Here is a 19,918-nt window from a genome sequence, read left to right on the forward strand (position 1 = left end):
CAGTGGATTCCTGCAATGAAACATTTGGGATTTCAAGCCTCTATAGTTGTCACACTGACTGACATAAAAGAGAAAGAGAAAGCTAAAGAAAGGAAGCCAAAATGGGTGAGGCAAAGGCTCAAAACCATACTTAAAGTTGAAATAAGTTTTCCAATATAGTATGCACAGGGTTTTTTGCCTTCTTTGGGGATTTGCCTCTATGAAAGTTATTTACGTTTCCAAGTCTGAGTTGTGGTGTTGAAAATAGCTTCTGGTGGCCAAATCCAATGCTACACAAGTGGACTTCCACTCATCCAATGGGAGTTTCCCTTCCCCGCCAGAACAGATTGTGTGTGAGGGGTGTTTTGCAGGAGGCTGCGGGGAGGGGGGTGTTTTAATCTGTTATTGGTATCTGTTCCACTGGCAGAAGGATACTGTGGATACAGCCCAATGGTATGTTTGTGCATTATGACTCAACTTAAACTATTATCTTGGTCCATGTTGGAGAAAAAACTTTTAAATTCCCTTCCCTATACAAGGATTTGCACAGTATTTATAAAGGAAATAATTCCTTTAAATATGGGCCTAGTTCAGAAGTAAAGTTATACCATAGTTTAGCATTACAAGAATGAGCCTTGTGTGCTGTCAGAAGCTTTGGCTTCCATTTTGGATTAACCTCAGTTTGCTGCATCATCCAAACACAAACAGGTTAATCTTAACTATGGTTAGTTGAAACAAGCCCATTTCAAATAATAGTTTATGAAGTTGGCTTGTTTCAAATAATCATAGTTAAAGCAGAAGCTTCCAATCTCCACTTCGTGGCTGCACTGAAGGAGGACAGGAGAAAGTGCAATCTCAAGGCTTGCTGCAGCTCTTCATTGTAACACTAAACCGTGGTTTAGCATTACATACGAATCCTCTTCTCCCAATTTTAAGAAATGTAGTGGTTTGATTTTCAAGAGGTTGAGTGAGTTTGTTTGTAATTTTAAACTGCATAGAGCCAGGAGCAAATGTTCCCTGACACTTTAAAAGCTTTGATTTATTTGTTTTGTTTTTTGGTAAAAGATATGTATGATCACCTAAAAATACACTAATTCTGGAACGTATATAGCGTGATATGGGTTGATTTTTAATGAGAGGCACTGGAGCTCAGCTTTGCCTGAAAGCCATACTACCGTATTTCTTCTATTCTAAGATGCCATCGATTCTAAGACGCACCCCATTTTCAGAGCTGTTTATTTAGGGGAAAAAGTGTGTCTTAGAATCGAAGAAATACGGTACTGACCATGCCCTCGTACATGGAAGCCATTTCCCCCTGTCTCTGGGCAATGTTTCCCCATAGTATGACAGAGGTACGCAACCTGAGCCCTTCCAGATCTTGCTGGATTCCAACTCCCATCAGCCTCAGCCAGCATGGCCAATGGTTAGAGATGATAGGAATTATAGTCCAGCAACATTTGGAGGGCTGCAGGTTCCCTGGTACAGAAAACCACTGCCATTTCATAGAGACATTTCTTGGAAGCATGAATACGCGAAATAGCTCTTTCTGAGAAAGTGATCATATTTGTTTTCCTTTTTCAAGACATGGGATCATCCTCTGATACAGGGGATGTTAAAGGGTCACAGTGCAAACAACAACAACAACAACAACAGGAAATCAGGAAAACTCTCAGATATTTTTTGCAACAGGGGACACAATATGTTTGGAGTTTTTCCTCTGTAATATTATTTCACATAATTATTAATGCAGCTCTGCATACAACTTCCTCTTCTCTCTTTTGGTTCCAGCCTTGCGGATATAACATTGCGCCAAGCAACACTGTGTGATGTTTTCTTATTGGCTTGTTTTCTCTAATGGATAACCACATGGCCTTTGCCTTAACTAGGCTCACCCATGACATCAGCCTTGAAGAGTTTGAGGATGAAGATCTCTCTGAAATCACTGATGAGTGTGGAATCAGCCTGCACTGTAAGGACAGTTTGGCTTCACGGGTAAGGACACCAGTGCTTCCCTAATTATTGCTAGTGAAACAATCGTTCCCTCCCAAGTGGGGGGTACTGTTGCACCATGACCTACTTGTGGGTTCCTGGTCAACAGCTGGTTGGCCACTATGTGAACACAGTGCTGGTCTAGATGGACCCTTGGTATGATGCAGCATGGCTCTTCTTAAGAGGCGGGGAAGGAATGCCAGAAACCACCTTTCCCCAGTCTGGTGCCATTAAAATATTTTGGACTACAGTTCCCATCATCGCCAGCAAGCATGGCCAGTGGCAGAATATGACACCATAAATGTTTCTTTGTGACAAATTAGGCCAAAGCTCTACCCTTTCCTATATGATCTTAATCACAGCTCCCTTCCACACGCTTGAGACTTGGGGCATAATTTCCAGCAGCTCTGTCATCTCACAAAGCTGAGACCTGGCTCAGAATGGACTACTTTGATTCTGATGTAAGGGGAAACTCAGGAGAGAATTGTCTCCATCCCCTCCTTGCGTCCTCTCACATTTTCAGATTAATTTCTTTAGAGGCCTGGGATATCACCAAATGATTCATCGTACCCTGAATACACTTGCCAGTCTCGGAATGAGCGATGTTCCCCAACCTGGTGCCCTCCAGTCGTGTTGGGCTGCAACTCCCGTAATTTCCAGCTAACGTGGCTGTTGGGAATTATGGGAGTTGCTCTCTGCAACACAGCTGGAGGGCACCAGGTTTCGGAAGGCTGTGTTCAAGAGTGCAGCAGTTCTTCTCATGCTGCAGACTGGGCCTGTGTCACCCTGAGGCAATGTTACTGCAGTACACTCTGCCTTGACTGCGCCTGAGGAGCGTCTGGGCCAGAAGCAAATGCAGGTGCTGTCGCCATGGAGTGTGCTTATTAAGCAAAGTTTCATGCATGAGGCTCTAGGTTGGGACTCGTTCCCAGCTGCAGATCAAGGGCTTGGCCTTGATCTATGAGGCACTCAGTGTTTTCAACATTAGATAAACTTCCCTCAGTTACTAACGCTTAAACGAAGGATGCTTTGCACGAAGGGAGGAGCAAAGAGTTTTGCCAAGTATAGTAGAATCAGCATTATCCTCAAATACCTAACATTCACCTCAACTTTTCTCTGGTTAACAGAGCCTATGCTCTATGTTGTACTCAAGGTTGTCAGGTCCCTTTAATCTATGAGGCTCTGTCGTTATTCCAGAGCATTACTGACTCATGTGTCCTTTACAGGCACACTTCACACTCCCCTAGAACATAATGGGTGGTTCTTATTTCCTGTGGCTCATCTCTGCTGAGTGCTGAGCTACAACCCTGTTGGACAGCCAAATACTTTAACTTGGAAGCCTTTTCTCCTAATCCCAAATGTATGCCAAAAAAAAAGCTATGTTTAATCAATTGTTAGGAGAGGAACTCTGTACATCCTCAGGGGCATTCTCTTTCACATGTTTCACAGCTGAGCATTGAAACCAGAGAGAACAGCTATTGTCTGGAAGAGCTTTGTGATTCTATTTGAGGTCTGGTCTTATAGAGGTGATGTTTGTTTGTACGGTAGTTGGTTCGGATTTCGTATAGAAACATTTCCTTATGTGAAACCTGAGGTGCTATAATTGTCACGTGAAAAATGTTCCACTGCACTACGGTGGTGGCACCTCAGGTTTTAATATACTGTAATACATTTTAAATGAACCCACAGAGCTGACTTATTAGAGGCTGTAGGAGTGGTATAAACAATGACTCCACCAACACTGGTGGGAAACAACTAAATAAAACATTTGTAAATTAGCATTGTACTATGTACCTCTATATTGCCAGTGAGCAACATTATATCTGGGAGGATCCAAAAGTAATTTCTGCTTTAGGATTCCCACCAGTACTATACTGGCCATGCTGGTGCCAGAATATTCAGGCTGCCAAAACACTAATGGGGCCTATCATTAATAATAAGTGAAATTTATAAAATAAAATTGAGGGTGGGGGTGGTTATGTGGCACCTCTCTGTTGACAAAAGTAAATCTCCTCTGGCAGACTTAAATATCACATGGAATGTTGAGGCAGCCTGGAAGAGGTTCAAAACAGCCATTTGAGAGGTCGGTAAAAGCCAAAGGAACTAGGAAACTGTACAAGTTTAAGAACTGCATGGTTTTTAATAACAAAGGTACAAATGTGGTGCATTTATTATGTATTCTGTGCTAGAGGGGGAGAAAGCTGTGAAGATGCAAAGAAAAGCTTAGGAGATTCTCTGTTGCCAGAGGAAGTATGTTCTCTGCAAATGATATAGGGAACATTTCAGGGCCCGGGGAAAAAGAATTAATGGGGACCTTCTAATTAACAACTCTACACTTCAACATTTGGAACATGCTGGTTGTGGAAGAGCCACACTGTTTTGAGACATAGCACAAAAGGACATATGAAGAACACAAAAAGGGTGCAAACCTGGAAGAAATTGTGTTGAAGGATGCAAATATTTTAGGAAACTACTTCAATGGTGTTACACCTGGACAGAGTATATGGACACTGATGAGATGAATATGTTGTTTAATCAGCCACTTTGCAACAATGTACTGAGAAGGGAGAGAAAAGTGTGGGGGTGGGGGTGGGAAGAGTGATCACAGCCTCAAAGAAAAATACCTAAGACACAAAAGAGAAATTGCTAAAATATGAATTAATGGCTGTACACGTAATAAGCCCAATTTAAAAAAAAAAATCCCCAAAGGGGCATCTCTTAATGGAAAAGAGAGAGAGAGAATCAATGAGAATTCAGTTCACTGTATTCAAAACTCAAGCACCAGCAATACATCCCATTTGCAGAAAATCACCAGGGCCAGCCCATAAATTAAGCAGGTCATAGGATGTTTCAACTCCCTTACAGCTGAGTTTCTGGAATAGAGGTCTTTGCGGTGGTACTATATAATGTTCCTGTTTAGCAGGGCAGGAGGGACAGCCATTGCTGGTTCTGCTGGTGCTTCTTCCTGCACAGACCTTGCAATCTGGGATATTAAGGGTGCTTCAGACGAGGCTTTTATAATGCCATCGCACCGCCTCATTCACAGAACTTTATGGAGGATCCATGTGACATGGTCTTCAACTTGTAACCCTCCTGTGTTTTCCCACCAATTCTGTCTTTCTTTACCCTGGAAAATCTGTTAAGGAGAAAATGCTGGAACAGCTTCACAATGCCTTTTGGTTGTTAGCGCTGGGAACAATGATGCCTGGCCCTTGAAGTTGCAAAGGACCTAAAGAGGACCTGCCATTCCATTGGTCCATTCCCCTAACCTACTCCCATATTTTCCAAGAGAAGAGACCATAACTCGGTGTAGAGCACCTGCTTTGCAGGTAGAACATCTTCAGCTTGTAACCCTCCTTGGCATCTCCAGGTAGACCAGGGAAACACCCCCGTCTGAAATCCTGAAGAGCCACCACCAGATAGTATAGACTAGCCTTCTAAAACCTGGTGCCCTCCAGATGTGTTGGACTATAACTCCCAGCATCCCCATGCTGTCACACTCAAATGCATCTGGAAGGCATCAGGCTAGGAAACACTGCTGGAGACAATACCGAGTTAGATAGACCAGTGGTCTCAATCGGTATAAAGCAGCTTCATTTGTGGGATAGAACTGAAGTTTGTTTACTGCTGCAGCACTGGGTGATGAGGGTGGGCAAAGTTTGCCAGTTCAGCTGGAGCCACAGGAATTAGACACTCTCTCTTGGGGTGCTTTTATTGCCCTACCTCATTCATTGGGATTTTATTGGAGGGGGGGCAAATAGTGTCTTCCACTCATAACCCTGCTGCGTTTTCCCCACTGCTTCTTCCGTCTTTTTTCTTACTGCAGAAAATTTGTTAAGGAGAAAAAGGTAGAAGAGCTGCCTTCTAAGTAGTAGCACCAGGCGCCCTCCATCTAGAAATACCCTTGTTGCTTCAGAGCTTTTCAAAGAAAAGGCATGATATCGGGATTGGCAACTGTAGAGAGAGGGGCTAGATAGAAGCAGGAGGACCAGTTGCTACTATATTGGGGAAAAGCTGGAACCCCTCCAGTTGTTTTTCAACTAAGATTAAATTTTCTGACATGAATAAATACAGCTCCGGAGCATCTCATCATCCATTTTTTCTCTCCATTGAATCTGCTATATTTGTATTGGGAAAGGAGATAGAAGATGGTGTTTTGAAACATGTTACATGATGTTCGGCAGTGTGTGTTTTATTGTAAGGGGCTGTTAACTTCTAAAACAAGAGGTTCCAAGAGGACTCAAGTCAGCCTGACAGGCCTGCTCTCTGATATCTGGGGTGAGATGAAGGCACTTAACACATGCTCAGAAGTATTCTTTCTATTTGGACAGCCATCTGTCAGGGATGTTTTAAGGTGGATTACTGCAATGAGCAGGGGGTTGGACGCGATGGCCTTAAAAGCCCCTTCCACCTCTAATATCCTATGATTCTGTTTACTTTATATGGCCCAGGGCTGAGTCCTTATACTTGAAATAGCTTCTGGGGCCAAGCTCTAGGTAGCCCCAGCTGAAAGCAACCTCTGTATGAATGGATCACATACCCACTTCATTGATAGAAAATATACTCCTACAATGTTTCAAAGTGAACATGGCATATGAGGATAAGAAATTAAAACATGGACAGTAAATCTTCAGTTCTTCAAATGTCAGCTGCATAAAACCCTGAGAATTCCAGGATGGTAGACTAAAAACAGCACACTTGAGAAAGTTCATGCAAGGTAAAACTAGAGATAGTATTTGTTTACTGAGAAGAGCACCCAAGCTTAAATGCGCTTATACACAGTCACAGTCTGTGTATAAGATCATTTCTGAATATATATATATATACGTTGAAGAGCTTGAAGAAGACTGGAAACCAAACCTAGTTGTGAGATGTGACAACAAAATGACAAACAATTTTGCAAAAATGTGAATTTTGTTGCATACCGCCAGCATATCTGCTTCAGAATCGTCAGGGCCAGAATAGTAAGACAGCTTGGCATCCACATGTTTGGCTCTTTGGAAAAGTGTGCTTTCTAAAAGGTATCTGGTATCACAGGTCCCAATCATCCCTGCTGCTCTCCAGAGACATATGGGTGACTTCCTGCTTGCAAGTGTCAAGGCTCTGACACACACATACACATACCAAATACTTGGAGCTACAAGAAAACTCCTCTTGCAGGGCTGGCCCAAAATATTTTGTTGTCTGAGGTAGAGCAGGAAACGGTGCCACCCACTCAAGTCAAGTTGCACAGTACTGAAAGTCACCCATGTTATTTTGGCACAGCCAATCCCACAAGCACCTTTTCTCCTCCCTGGGATAAAAATGCAATAACATTTTTGATTGTTATTGATTGTCTTACTATGATTTTAATTTTTGTGAACCGCCCAGAGAGCTTCAACTATTGAGCGGTATAGAAATGTAATAAATAAATAAATAAACAAACATTAAATTAAGTAACCCACAATTTCCTGCCATTTCATGACATCCATAATCTGCTGCCTAAGGCAGCAACCTTACTGATTAATGGTAGGGCTGGCTCTGAACCTGGATACCTTCAATGTGCCTGTAGGAGAATTAGAAAAAAAGAAGTGTTGCCTTTGTAGAGTCAATGGGTTACCTAAAACCTACTTCCCAAGCAACTATATTAAACCCAACAAGATCTTCATTGAGTTTTGATGCTTGTTTGAGATTTCGGAAATTGTAACAGAGCCTTGTTGCAGAGAGGTGCTTGCAAATAAAATAAGCAACTGTTAAGAATAGGGGAGAACCACTGGGTAACGGAAGGGAAACAGTTAAAAAACAAAAGCTATATGCAGTTTTTAGCCCTATTATGTAGCCCCAGCCTATGGGTACAGTAAATTCATTTTGTAGGAGTTGAACTCTCTCTCTCGGGGTACACCAAATCATATGTATCTCAGGGGAGTGAGTGTGAGCCTATTTTGGCTCTCTTTTTATAAAATATACTAATAGTGAACTTCATTTTCTGAGTGCTACTTTTTATGTATCCTGAATAACATAATCCAAGGGAGGTATGATGAGGCTCATAGGAACCCCAGGGCATGTAGAAATACAAACAAACAAAAATTCTTAGGGGGGAATAAAACCCAGTGATGAATAAAACCCAAAAACAATCCAATGAGAACTGAGCATGCTCAGTGGCCTCGATATGCTGACCAGCTGTTACAAGAGTTGTGGGACAGGATGCAGTGGAATAGCCTGGGAAAGAACATAGCTTGCTGGCTGGCACCCTGAACAGGAATGCTACACACTGCAACATTTTATGGCAGGCCCACTTGATCTTAACATTCTTAAGCCTCTGCTCTGGGACTGACCATGTATTCATTCCATGTTGCCCTTTGGTAACGTCTCTGGAAAAATGTAAAATTCTCTCCCAAACTGGTTCAGTGCAATTCTTCCCCATACTGCTCCCTAGCTCAGGCCAGGCCAAAGGCACATCTAGCAGAATGAGGGCTTGGCAAAGTCATTGCCACCACGATACTGGTAGACTACTTGGTTCTTTGAAGAAAGTCTATTGGATAAGAAGATAAATTGAATTAATCTAGCCAGTAGTGATGAACTACTGGCTAATTAATTCTGGGGTTGGTGGAAATATATGTGGAATCAGATAAAGCAATAATGGACATCAATACCTGCTCAAAATGTAAACTTTCCTACCTCATGTGTTTCATATTTCCAGTTCCTGGGCAAGGAAAAAGGTTCAGAAGACATGCATGGCATGTCTTCACATAATATGTGAAAAAGAGGAACAAGAATGTGATCTAATATAGTCTGAGTGCATTAGTTCTTGTTATGTGGCTCCAGAAGGCTGGAAATGGATAAAATACACTAGTATTAATGGAACAGGAAACATAACTGTTTTGGCAAAGGAAGTAATCACTTAAGACAATCTTCCCCAATCCAGTGTCCCCTGCTAACGCTTGGGCTGATGGAAATTGGAGTCAAAACTTACGGAGGGCACCAGGTTGGGGAAAGCTGGTTTAAAACTATCAGCCTATAAATCATGCTGTATAAAGGATGGCTGTAGATTGAAGATTAATAAGCTCCCACCCAGGGGTACAATTCTTGCAAAGCATGCACACAAAGCATAAGGCAGCTGTACTTTTAATAACACTATAGAATTGGAGGGGGTTGGTCCTCAGCAGACACAGCTTTTATGATTACAACAGCACTATGACATCATGGCAAGCTTTGCCTCCAAAATTCCAGCTTCCACTTTATCATTCAAGGCACAGGAGCTCTGTTTAAGAACTTATAGAGAGCTATGCTGGATCAGACCAAAGGCCTGTCTAGTTCTGCATTCTGATCCACAGCCAGATACCAATGGAAAGCCCACAATAAAACATGAATGTCATAGCAGCTTCCAGCAACTGGCATTCAGAAACATGCTTCCTCTAATACTGGAGGTATCGTGTAGCCATCACGGCTAGCAGACTTATCCTCCATGAACGTGTCTAATTCCCTTTTAAAGCTATCCAAGTTGGTGTTCATCACTACCTCTTGTGGCAATAAATTCCACAGTTTAGTGATGTGCTGTTTAAAGAAGTATTTCATCAGGTCCTGAACTTCCCATCTCTGTTTCATTGGATGACCCCAATTTCTATTATTATGAGAGAGAGAAATCTCCCCTTTCTCCATACCATACATAATTTTAAGCATCTCTGTCATGTACCCGCAGCCCCATCCTCTCTTGCATCTGGTCTCCCTCCCACAGAAAAACCCTTCACTAAAATAAACAGTGAGTCTGAATGCCAGAACATGACAGCTGAATTATTTTTTTAACACACACCGACATCTGTGCCAGAGCGACAGTGCTTTGACACTCTTTCAGAGTTCAAGCTTGCTACAGATGTTCTGAAGGAGAATTGGGACTGAATGGCTGCCTGGAACATACAATACCGCAATTGGAATGGACAGTGTTAGGCAGGCGAAAAAATCCTCAGCTTTGCAGATGGTTGCATAAAATTTTTGACCTCCTGTGATGACAACATCAGAGCTGAAAGGAATCACTACTACTACTACTGCACACTCATTTACCTTCAATAGATTCAAGGATTTTGGTCTGATTCATCACAACTCATCTTCTGTTCTTATCTCACTCTCCTTCCCTTAAACCTCTTCTCAAATCTCACTCCCCCATCCTTGAGTCCTCTTGCCAATGTGGATTTTAAGCAATACCAGTTAGCACATATGCCTAGCAGACTATTGAAGATAAATGAGTGTGTAATAGTAGTAGTAGTAGTGATCCCTTTCAGCTCTGATGTTGTCATCACAGGAGGTCAAAACTTATGCAACCATCTGCAAAGCTGAGGATTTTTTCGCCTGCCTAACACTATTGGATTGGAGGGGGTTGGTCCTCAGCAGACACAGCTTTTATGATTACAACAGCACTAAGACATCATGGCAAGCTTTGCCTCCAAAATTCCAGCTTCCACCTTATCATTCAAGGCACAGGAGCTCTATTTAACAACATAGAGAGAGCTATGCTGGATCAGACCAAAGGCCTGTCTAGTTCTGCATTCTGATCCACAGCCAGATACCAATGGAAAGCCCACAACAAAACATGAATGTCATAGCAGCTTCCAGCAACTGGTATTCAGAAACATGCTTCCTCTAATACTGGAGGTATCGTGTAGCCATCACGGCTAGCAGACTTACCCTCCATGAACGTCTCTAATTCCCTTTTAAAGCTATCCAAGTTGGTGTCCATCACTACCTCTTGTGGCAGTAAATTCCACAGTTTAGCAATGTGCTGTTAAAAGAAGTATTTCATCAAGTCTTGAACCTCCCATCTCTATTTCATTGGATGACCCCAATTTCTATTATTATGAGGGAGAGAAATCTCCCCTTTCTCCACACAATGCATAATTTTAGGCATCTCTATCATGTACCCATAGCCCCATCCTCTCTCGCATCTGGTCTCCCAATACAAGTTTCATTTAATATACGAGTCCTAAACATATGCATAGACAGGCTCTTGCACAAATTGGCACATGGAGACAAAATATAAAGCTATTGGATTTGAGGCAAGGAAGACATATCCAACCTGCTGTTCTGCTGGTTCACTTTAACAGCTGTTTCCCAGATGTTTGCATCAACCTAGCTGCCTCTGTGGTTACCATAATGACACTTCTAGCTTGCTGTATAGGCAAATAGTTCTGCCCACATCAGACTGTACAGCTGTCCATTCCTAGTGTAAAGTTTTATCTAATATTGTTATTCTGCATCCTGTGATGGAAGTTATTCCATAAAGGGGTTGCACTGCATAATCAGTTTTATTAGTTCGCCGTACCAGTGAAAAACAATTGATAAAGATGATGTGCTGGAATAACAATACCTGTGCCTCATTTAAAATTCTTATGTTTGTACACACCAGTTAATAGGGAAGGACTGCAAACGTGTAGAACTTCGTTTTGAAAACAATTAATTATTGTAGATAATTTGTTGCCTCCACAACTCATACATTATTTTCCAGGCCTTCAGCATTTCTGGATAATGTATATCTCTAGACAGAATCTTGGTGTTGGGCTCTGTGCATTACTTAATAGTGCAGCTGCAGTCCTTAAGTGCAGCTTGTAGAGTAGACAGCTTGATGATTCACAGCCCATATCCCCCAAGGCAAGTGGTGACTAGCCATGCATATGAATGTGCTAAAGATGCGTGCTCTATCATCAGGAATAATATGAATCGGAAAGAGAAGAAAGTACTGAGACTGAAACTCCAAGCTACATAGAGCAGATGAGGAAAGTCTAGATTTTCCATTGATGTGATCCCAGCACATGATCAGGAATTCAGGAATTACTCAAAAACAAAGAGCTACAAAATCATATTCTGGTTAAATTTATTTATTTATTTATTTATTTATTGCACTTATATACCGCTCCCATAGCTAGGGCTCTCTGGGTGGTTTACAGAAATTCTAAAATTAAGATTAAAACAAGTATACAAAATTTAAAATTCTAAAAGGCAAATGATGCTATGGAAGGACAGTGAATCTGGAGTTACAGAAATTTGCACAGAACAAAAGCAAAGGAATAACCTTCAGTTCTAGAATTAAAACATCTGAATGATCCATTTGCCCATGGAAGTCATGATGAAGCAATTCTTAGTGCAGCTTCAATAGAGTGCATACTGCTAAATCTATATTTGCTAAAGAACATAAATCTAGACATTGGAAAATGGACCATTTATAATGAAGGATCTGACAGCTGGTGTAGCTTAGTTACTAAGGCTTCATGGATGAGACTGGACTGTGGGAAGCCCCTCGTTCAAAACTCACCTCAGCCACAAATACACTAGTTGATCTTACACAACGGCACTCTCATCTCAGCTTTAACCCCTTTTCTACTGTTGCTGCCTGGCCTGTGTTACCAGGTTGTATGGATTACTAACATAGGTGATGCACTTGAAATGGGTTAGCTGTTATGTCACTATTATTACTTGCTTAGAAAAGCAATTCAGGCAAAAAAAAAGGAATATTATTTAGCACTACTTGGCTATCTAACAACACTTCTTTGATATAGGCATCCTTATGCAGGACTACAACACACCCACACCCACACGTACGTGTGTGTGTGTGTGTGTGTGTGTGTGTGTGTGTGTGTGTGTGTGTGTGTCCTGTTATCAGAGCCAAGGAATAATCAAAGGATGAGGTAACTGACTTTTTGGCTAAGAAGATTTTAGATGGCACAGAAATAATGACCAGAGGCACAAGATTGTTTTTGAGGTCTTAAAAAAGATATCTCAGAAACCAATATTTAAATCTGACAAAATATTTAAAGGAAGACTTGCTAATTAAAGGATGCTAACACGTTGTGGCCACTGTGTGAACAGAGTATTGGACAAGATGGACCCTCAGTCTGATCCAGCACGACACTTCTTATGTCCTTATATGTATTTCATGAATCCCAGAAGCTGGAAGCATTTTAAGTAAGAATAGTAAAATATTATTTAAAAGTTACCTGGCAGTGCATCATAAAGGTAAAGAGGTTAATAGCTTGCAGCAGGCCTTCACAACATGTGATCCACCAAACCTAACCTAGCCCAGCAGCCATGTTTGGTGGGTCACTAAGGGTGCAATAAGACTTCCGCTTCTGCTGCCTGCTGCAAACCCAGGTGGGGTTCTTAGTAACTTAACAAGCCATAAGAGATGCATTCAACTGGTGTCGTAATTGTTCAGGTTTGCTCCACCAAGAGTCCAAAAGCAATACTGTAATAAGTAGGTTGGGTGCTCAAGAGTATTATTTAAGAACTTAGGAAAAGTGGATCAGGCCAAAGGTCTGTGTAATCCAGCTTCTCGTTTCCCACAGTGGCCAGACGGATGCCTGTGGGAAGCCCCCAAACAAGACATGAAGGCAGTAGCCTTCTGAAACCAAGCGAATCACACAAAAAACAGTCCGCTTCTAGTTTCACGTAACTCCAACAAGAAACTCTCAGCATGCACTCTTACTTTCTAAATTCAAAATTCCACATTGTCTGTTTCTCAGCCCCTACTTTTTGTTGTTAGTGGGAAATTGCCTATTCAGGAAAACATGAAACAACATTAATCATTATGTTTTGGTCAGGTCCATGACCGCTCATTCCCAGTGACCAAGCCAGCCAACCTGCAACTATTCATGTCCTCAGCCTACAGATCTCCCAGGATTGGATGCGAAAATACATATATTTGAAAGGGCTGTTGTCTGCAAGTCTCTGGGAGTTGCATTCTACTGAATTCGGGATGTTGGGGAAGGGGCTCGCTTGGGAGCGACTGAGGGGCTTCTCTTGCGAAAGGGCTGTAGCTCAATGGTAGAATACATGCTTTTTGCACGTTGAAGGTCCCACATTCGGTCACAAGCATCTCCTGGCAGGGCTAGGAAAGAATCCTGCCTGAAACTATGGAGAGATGCTGCCAGTCAGTATTGGCAATACTGAGCTAGATGGACCCATGGTCAGACTTGCTGTAAGGCAGCTTCCTATGTGCTTATGAGTATGGACAGATGGAATGTCTTCCCCCATCTCTGTTCCATCAGCAACTGCCACATCCTCTTTTAGAGATACGATATTGATGGCAATAGATTTGCATTGCAGTAAATGGTATTTGGGAAGGAATGGTTTGTAACTTTGGCTCACCTGTGGGGTAGGGAAGGAATTCCCCTCCAGATCAGATTGGATGCTGAACCTGCAAGAATGAGGGCTGTGTTCCACTGTGTTATGTGGCTTGGCTTGGCTTGCTTGCTTGAGTAATCTGGAACTCTTTTGTGGTACATCTGCTCTCTTCTGGCTCCTGGTGTAGTCTGAAAAAGTGTCAGGAGGAGTACAACTCAATGTGCCTTTTAGATCCTTCCAACTCTTTGGCACTCTGGGCCCTAGAAATATGGTTGGCTCTAAGCCTGAAGTTATACTACAGCAGCACCAGTGGTTTATTTCTTAATATTTAAGATCTTTCTATTCACCACTGAAAGACACCAAGAAAAGCATTTCCTGTGTCAAAGTCTGATTCAGCACACAATATTTATGTTTTCAGAATGATCAGTGAAGATAATATGGAGATCTGGTTTTGCCAAAGTACTGAATGCCTTAATGGTGTCAGGAATACTTGCCATGCTCATTTGCCTCAGCTTACTTCCTTAGATATTCTTGCTGAACTAGGCAGTGTCCGATAGGTGGCAGCAGAAGTCAGGATCAGTTTTGTGTATTTCCGGAACTTGCTATCCTGCAAAAAGCCCAACTTTGGATTGCTGATATACTAGAAATTTGACAAACATTCCCACACAGGATAGTCTGAAACCTCTGTGTAGATCAATATGACATTCACACCCATCTGTATTTCACTATATATAGGAACTTGGATTTGATGAAGTTGACTGTAGTCCTTGAAAGCTTATGCCCACAGTGTGACAATCCACACACAGGTTTCCCATTTCCTACATATTTTGTCGTGTTTGAAATGGCCCTTACTGCTCTTCAGATCACAGGATGTCTGCTACCACTGTACTCCCTGAAATAATAACGAGCAAATGAGACAGTTGCCATTTTCAAATCGACAGGACGGATTAGAGATGGAAGGAAGTGCCTGCTTTTTCTTTAGGGGAATATATGCAGCTTTGCCATCTTGGGGCTACACAACATTTCCCGCTTGAAGCCTATCTTCTTACTTCAGAAGTTTTAAAATAAACTGCAGTAATTTAAGTCAGGAAATCTTTTATCTAAACTTTCTCAGTTAGAATATCTGATCACATATATCAATCACATGTACTTGTGGAGAACTTGCCCTACCATTGGGCAGGATGAGGCAGCCATCTTAAACATCTGATTTAGGGTGTCATAGAATCATAGAATAGCAGAGTTGGAAGGGGCCTACAAGGCCATCGAGTCCAACCCTCTGCTCAATGCAGGAATCCACCCTAAAGCATCCCTGACAGATGCTTGTCCAGCTGCCTCTTGAAGGCCTCTAGTGTGGGAGAGCCCACAAACTCCCTAGGTAACTGATTCCATTGTCGTACTGCTCTAACAGTCAGGAGGTTTTTCCTGATGTCCAGCTGGAATCTGGCTTCCTTTAACCTGAGCCCGTTATTCTGTGTCATGAATAAGCAGCAAAATGATATTTAATTTACTACTATCGTATTTTTAAGCCAGGGGAAGCACTTATGTGATATTCTGTCTCAGGTACCAAATAACCTGACTTGCTTTGGGCACAATGTAACTTGACCAGGGTATGAGGGTGGGGTGGAATGCACTATTTGCTGGCTTCCATTGGGCAGCGAAATATTTTGGGCTTGTGGATAAACTGTGTCTGTGGGCTATTCAGCTTTAGGCTGCAGGTAGAAAAATATTTATTTTATATATTACTTTTTAAAAGCAATTATACACCACCTTTTAACCTGTGTTGATTTCAGGGTGGTGTACAGTCTATTATATTAAAAAATACATAATATAACAGCAAATAAAATCTTTAGCGGTTAAAAATGTTCACAACGAAGAGCAGTTTTGCCTTTTGCCAAAAAGATTGCCATGTGGGTGCCAGGTGAGACTACCGGGATGACATTCCAAGGCGCCACTGCTAAAATTATGATGGGAAATTGGGGTGGGGGGGGATGATGATGAAAGAATTGACAGGGTAAATTATGAAATATATCTGCACTCAGAAAACTAGCATAGCAAGTTATTTTGCCTGATATTTTTCCCTCTCCCTGATATTTCGCTTTCTATGTGCAGGGATGGATAGGATGGCGGAGCGTTCCGTCATGTGAACCTCCATCTGCATTTCCCTGGATTGGTACTATAGAAATCTTATTATAAAGTGTGTGTGGCTGGGGGAGTGGATCTTCACATTGCCAATTATTGCTACAGAGGATAATGATGGTTTTGCAAATAAGTACCTTTACGGGAATCTTTGGCATGTGGTGGGAAATCGACCGTTTTGTTCCTAGTTTGGAGTCTTGATCATTTTATCCTGCTGTCCTTTCGAAAGCTAAACGGCAGCAGTGGACTGCTCATACCTCTCGCCTCGCCTCGTCTCTCCTACTGCTCCCCCTGGATGGTGACGGCTGCTGATGAGATGCGACATGACTGCCTGACCTCTCTTTCTCCCCCTCCTCCCCCTGCTTCCTAGTCTCATGATCTCTCTCTCTCTCTCTCTCTCTCTCTCTCTCTCTCATATACATATCCTGGCAGAGCCATGTGAATCTGCAGGCCAGTAGTGTTCTGGGAGTGGGCGGAGGGGAGGCGAGCCGGCTCCAGGCGGAGATGCTTCAGCTAGACCTGATTGATGCAACTGGGGAGACCCCTGGCGAAGAAGGCACGGCGCCTGAGCTGATTAAGAAGGAGCCCCCGCCAGTTACCATGGATACCTACAGACCCAAGCGGCCCACAACGCTCAATCTCTTCCCACAGGTGCCTCGGACACAGGTGAGTCCCTAGGGTGAAGAAGCAGGGGGCGAGGGGACTGCATGGAACCCAGTCATGAGTAGATTGGAGACCTTCCTCCATCCTTTTCCACAACAAACCGCTACTTAATGCTCCCGTTCATTACTAAGGGAAGGAGGAGACCCCCCCCCCTGATTCTTTTACCCACCTTCCTTTTTCCTTTCAGAAATAAGGCAGTGGCTGCAAAATAATTAAAACATCTGCTTCTCCCTAAATTCAAGCATCTAATCTCCTGGTGTTTCTTTTTCCTGTCAGTTGCCTCACTTGAGGGCTACAATGTGCTGGGGTTGGTTATCTATAAGCGGCCCTTTGGAAGATTCTGGAGCTGCGCATGCTTTCTGTCCCCACAAAATGAGGGTTTTAGGTGCAGCAAGAGACCTTTGGGTTAGAGGGGGAAAGAGTGGGTTACACAGTACTTGATTTCTGAAAAGGAAGCTTCTGGAGCTCATGCATCTATAGAAGTCCCTGCCTTTACCTGAAAGTGCTGCTCTACAATCCAAGATGTGGGGTGGGTGGATCAGGGGAATGGGGAACTGTTAGTAGTGAGAAGAGTGTACTCTGAATATGCCCAGAGGTACATGTTCCTTCCATATAAAATATGTTCCTGAGCTGAGAGCTGGCAAGATATGAATTGGATCAAGGCTTGATGAGTTAAGGAGGCACGGATTTTCCTTTCGATGGGTACAGTTTAGACAGAAGAAACCACATTCCCAGGAATAGCGGCTACCCCTGTTAGGGTTCTGTTTTGTGTACTATTCAGTCTGGAGGTGGCTAATCCCTTTTTCAGGAGACTTTTGTCTGTGATGACATCATAGCTGGTGAATTGAGGCTGTGTTCATGGTGTGTGTGCTTTTGGGTGTGCCAGAGAGTGTGGCATGGGAAGAAATGATTAGCCAAAGCTTATGCATGTTTATTGGAAGTAGGTCCTACTGTGTTCATTGAGTCTTACTCTCAGGTAAGTGTGCATAGGAGCACAGCCTAGGAAGTTGGTCAAATACTTCCCTATGTTTTTGGCTGGAGTGTATCAAACAATTGCAGAACAACTCTTTGAGCCCTTCCCACCCTGAAACCAATCATTCTGGAGAATGAGTTTTTTCCAGGAATTCTCAGCATGAATACAAAAAACTCAGTGTCTAGTTCCTCTAGCATAAGAATAATTAATTTTATAATGCATGCAGTATGCATATTCCGTCCATTTGCTCTTTTTTTCCTATGGGGGTAGGTATAGAATTGTACAATGCTGTGTTTTGTGCCTAGGGAATGAAGTTCTAAAAGGAGGGCACAGAGATCCTGAGACTGGCCCCAGAGGATTGTAGGGCCTTCTTCGAGTTGTTTATAACCTTTTGTATCAGAGGAATAATTTCTCAGGAAAGATGTTCCCTGAACACAATTAGGAGCATAAGTGAGGTTGCTTGTCATAAGAGGCATGAATAAATGGGATTTGCTTGAAAGAAAACGGAAAACAATGTTTGACCGGAGGAAACAAATTCCAGAGGGACAGCCATGTTAGCCTGTCAACAACAAACACACACACACACATACACACTCCCCCACAAAAATCTTACAGCACATTAAAGAATAATAGATTTATTATGCATAAGCTTTCATAAACTGTAGTTCACTTCCTTATACTAAAGGAGACAAAAGATTTGTTAGAAAAGTCAGGTGGCCTTATGATGAAGAGTATTTTTACTGTCTTAAGTGAAAGCATTTAAAGAGACTGGAAGAAAAGGGACCATTTTTAGAGGTGAAAGGAAATGTGTGAGTGGTTTATTTGGCTGAGTTTTGTGAAACCAGAGGGTGCTTTTAACTTCCCTCTGTTTGCCATGTTCCTTCTCCATCTGGGGTTGGGAGTGTCACTTGCAGCGCTCTCTGGCCATCTGTAATCCTTTTATCTGCCTCTCTCTTGTTTAGTCTATAAAGCCAGGGAGGTTCCACATACATGAGAGGCTATTTTTAATCACACGTTCTTCTGGGATATGGCTCCACTTACTAATAAGAAGATTTTCCCAGTGACGTTAGCTGTGGAAGCCTCACTGGAAGGCAGGTGCTGCTCTGTGTGGCAGATGGTGGAGACTTGGGTGGAGGGAGCAGGAGGGGTTGGGAAATGGTGTCATTGTGCAATTGACAATAGAGAGAGTATTAAAGCACAAGCTGAAGAGCAGAACGACTTGGTGTGAAGAAAGAGGATAGTACTTTCTCATAACAGCTGTTCCTCAGGTGCTACTAAGTTACATAGGAGAGTGAAGCATGAAGACCAGTTATTGTCATCATCTTACAGGCTGGAATATTCCCTCAGGGTTGTGGGTAGCTCAGCTGCTCCCTGAAATTATCACAAGAGATATCCCACTTGTGTTCACCTACGAGTAATAAGATTATCCTAAACACAAGCAAGCAGACTTGCCTCCATTTACTTTGAGACATGTGTATCTCAAGCTCAAATTAGTGGGAGGTCTGTGACTGGATCTTCCACTTTAAAAAAGAAAAAAAAGGCAAACATAGCTGTTGGAAAGGGGATTCTGTGAGTGCTGGGGCAGATGAGGTTAACCCTTCCCCTGACACACACAATTTCCCCCTATGTGTAGTGGTTAGAGTAGCAGACGAGAGCCAGAGAGACCTGGGTTCCATTTGCCACTCGGCCATAAAGTTCACTACATAACCTTGGGCCAGTCACTTTCTTTCTAAGAGGTCTGTCATGATGATAAAATGGGGATAACCATGTACACAGCCATACACTTCTTGAAGAAAGGGTAGAATATAAATCTAAATTTTACTACTAAAAATAATAATTATAAAATATCTCTGAATTCACTTTCAGAATCTCGCATGTCTCAGTATATATGTTCTTAGATTAACTGTGAGAAATGGGTCTTGAAGCCAGTCCTGACTCTCTGATAAGTGTATCTATCTGATAGATGTGTTCTGAAATATGTGCTTGTCTCATTTACATTTTTAGCTGTACGCTTACAAATCTTACAAATGGGTAGCCCTGGGCAGCTGTGCTCAAGGTTTGTTTCTTGAGGAAGGATGTGTTGCTGCTGAT

General features: G+C 42.5%; 1 protein-coding gene across 2 annotated transcripts in view; it reads left to right on the plus strand.

The window, feature by feature from the left end:
• The window catches only part of MAPK8IP1 (mitogen-activated protein kinase 8 interacting protein 1), a 60,887-nt gene that overhangs the window by 20,791 nt on the left and 20,178 nt on the right, over positions 1-19,918 (plus strand). For both annotated transcript variants that reach the window (XM_063118827.1, XM_063118828.1), the window contains exons 2-3: positions 1,866-1,971; positions 16,624-16,857. In XM_063118827.1, the coding sequence (XP_062974897.1) occupies positions 1,866-1,971; positions 16,624-16,857 (340 nt within the window). The remainder of the gene's footprint in view (positions 1-1,865; positions 1,972-16,623; positions 16,858-19,918) is intronic.

The sequence above is a fragment of the Elgaria multicarinata genome, chromosome 2 (assembly GCF_023053635.1).
Source record: "Elgaria multicarinata webbii isolate HBS135686 ecotype San Diego chromosome 2, rElgMul1.1.pri, whole genome shotgun sequence".
In the NCBI taxonomy this organism is placed as follows: Eukaryota; Metazoa; Chordata; class Lepidosauria; order Squamata; family Anguidae; genus Elgaria; species Elgaria multicarinata.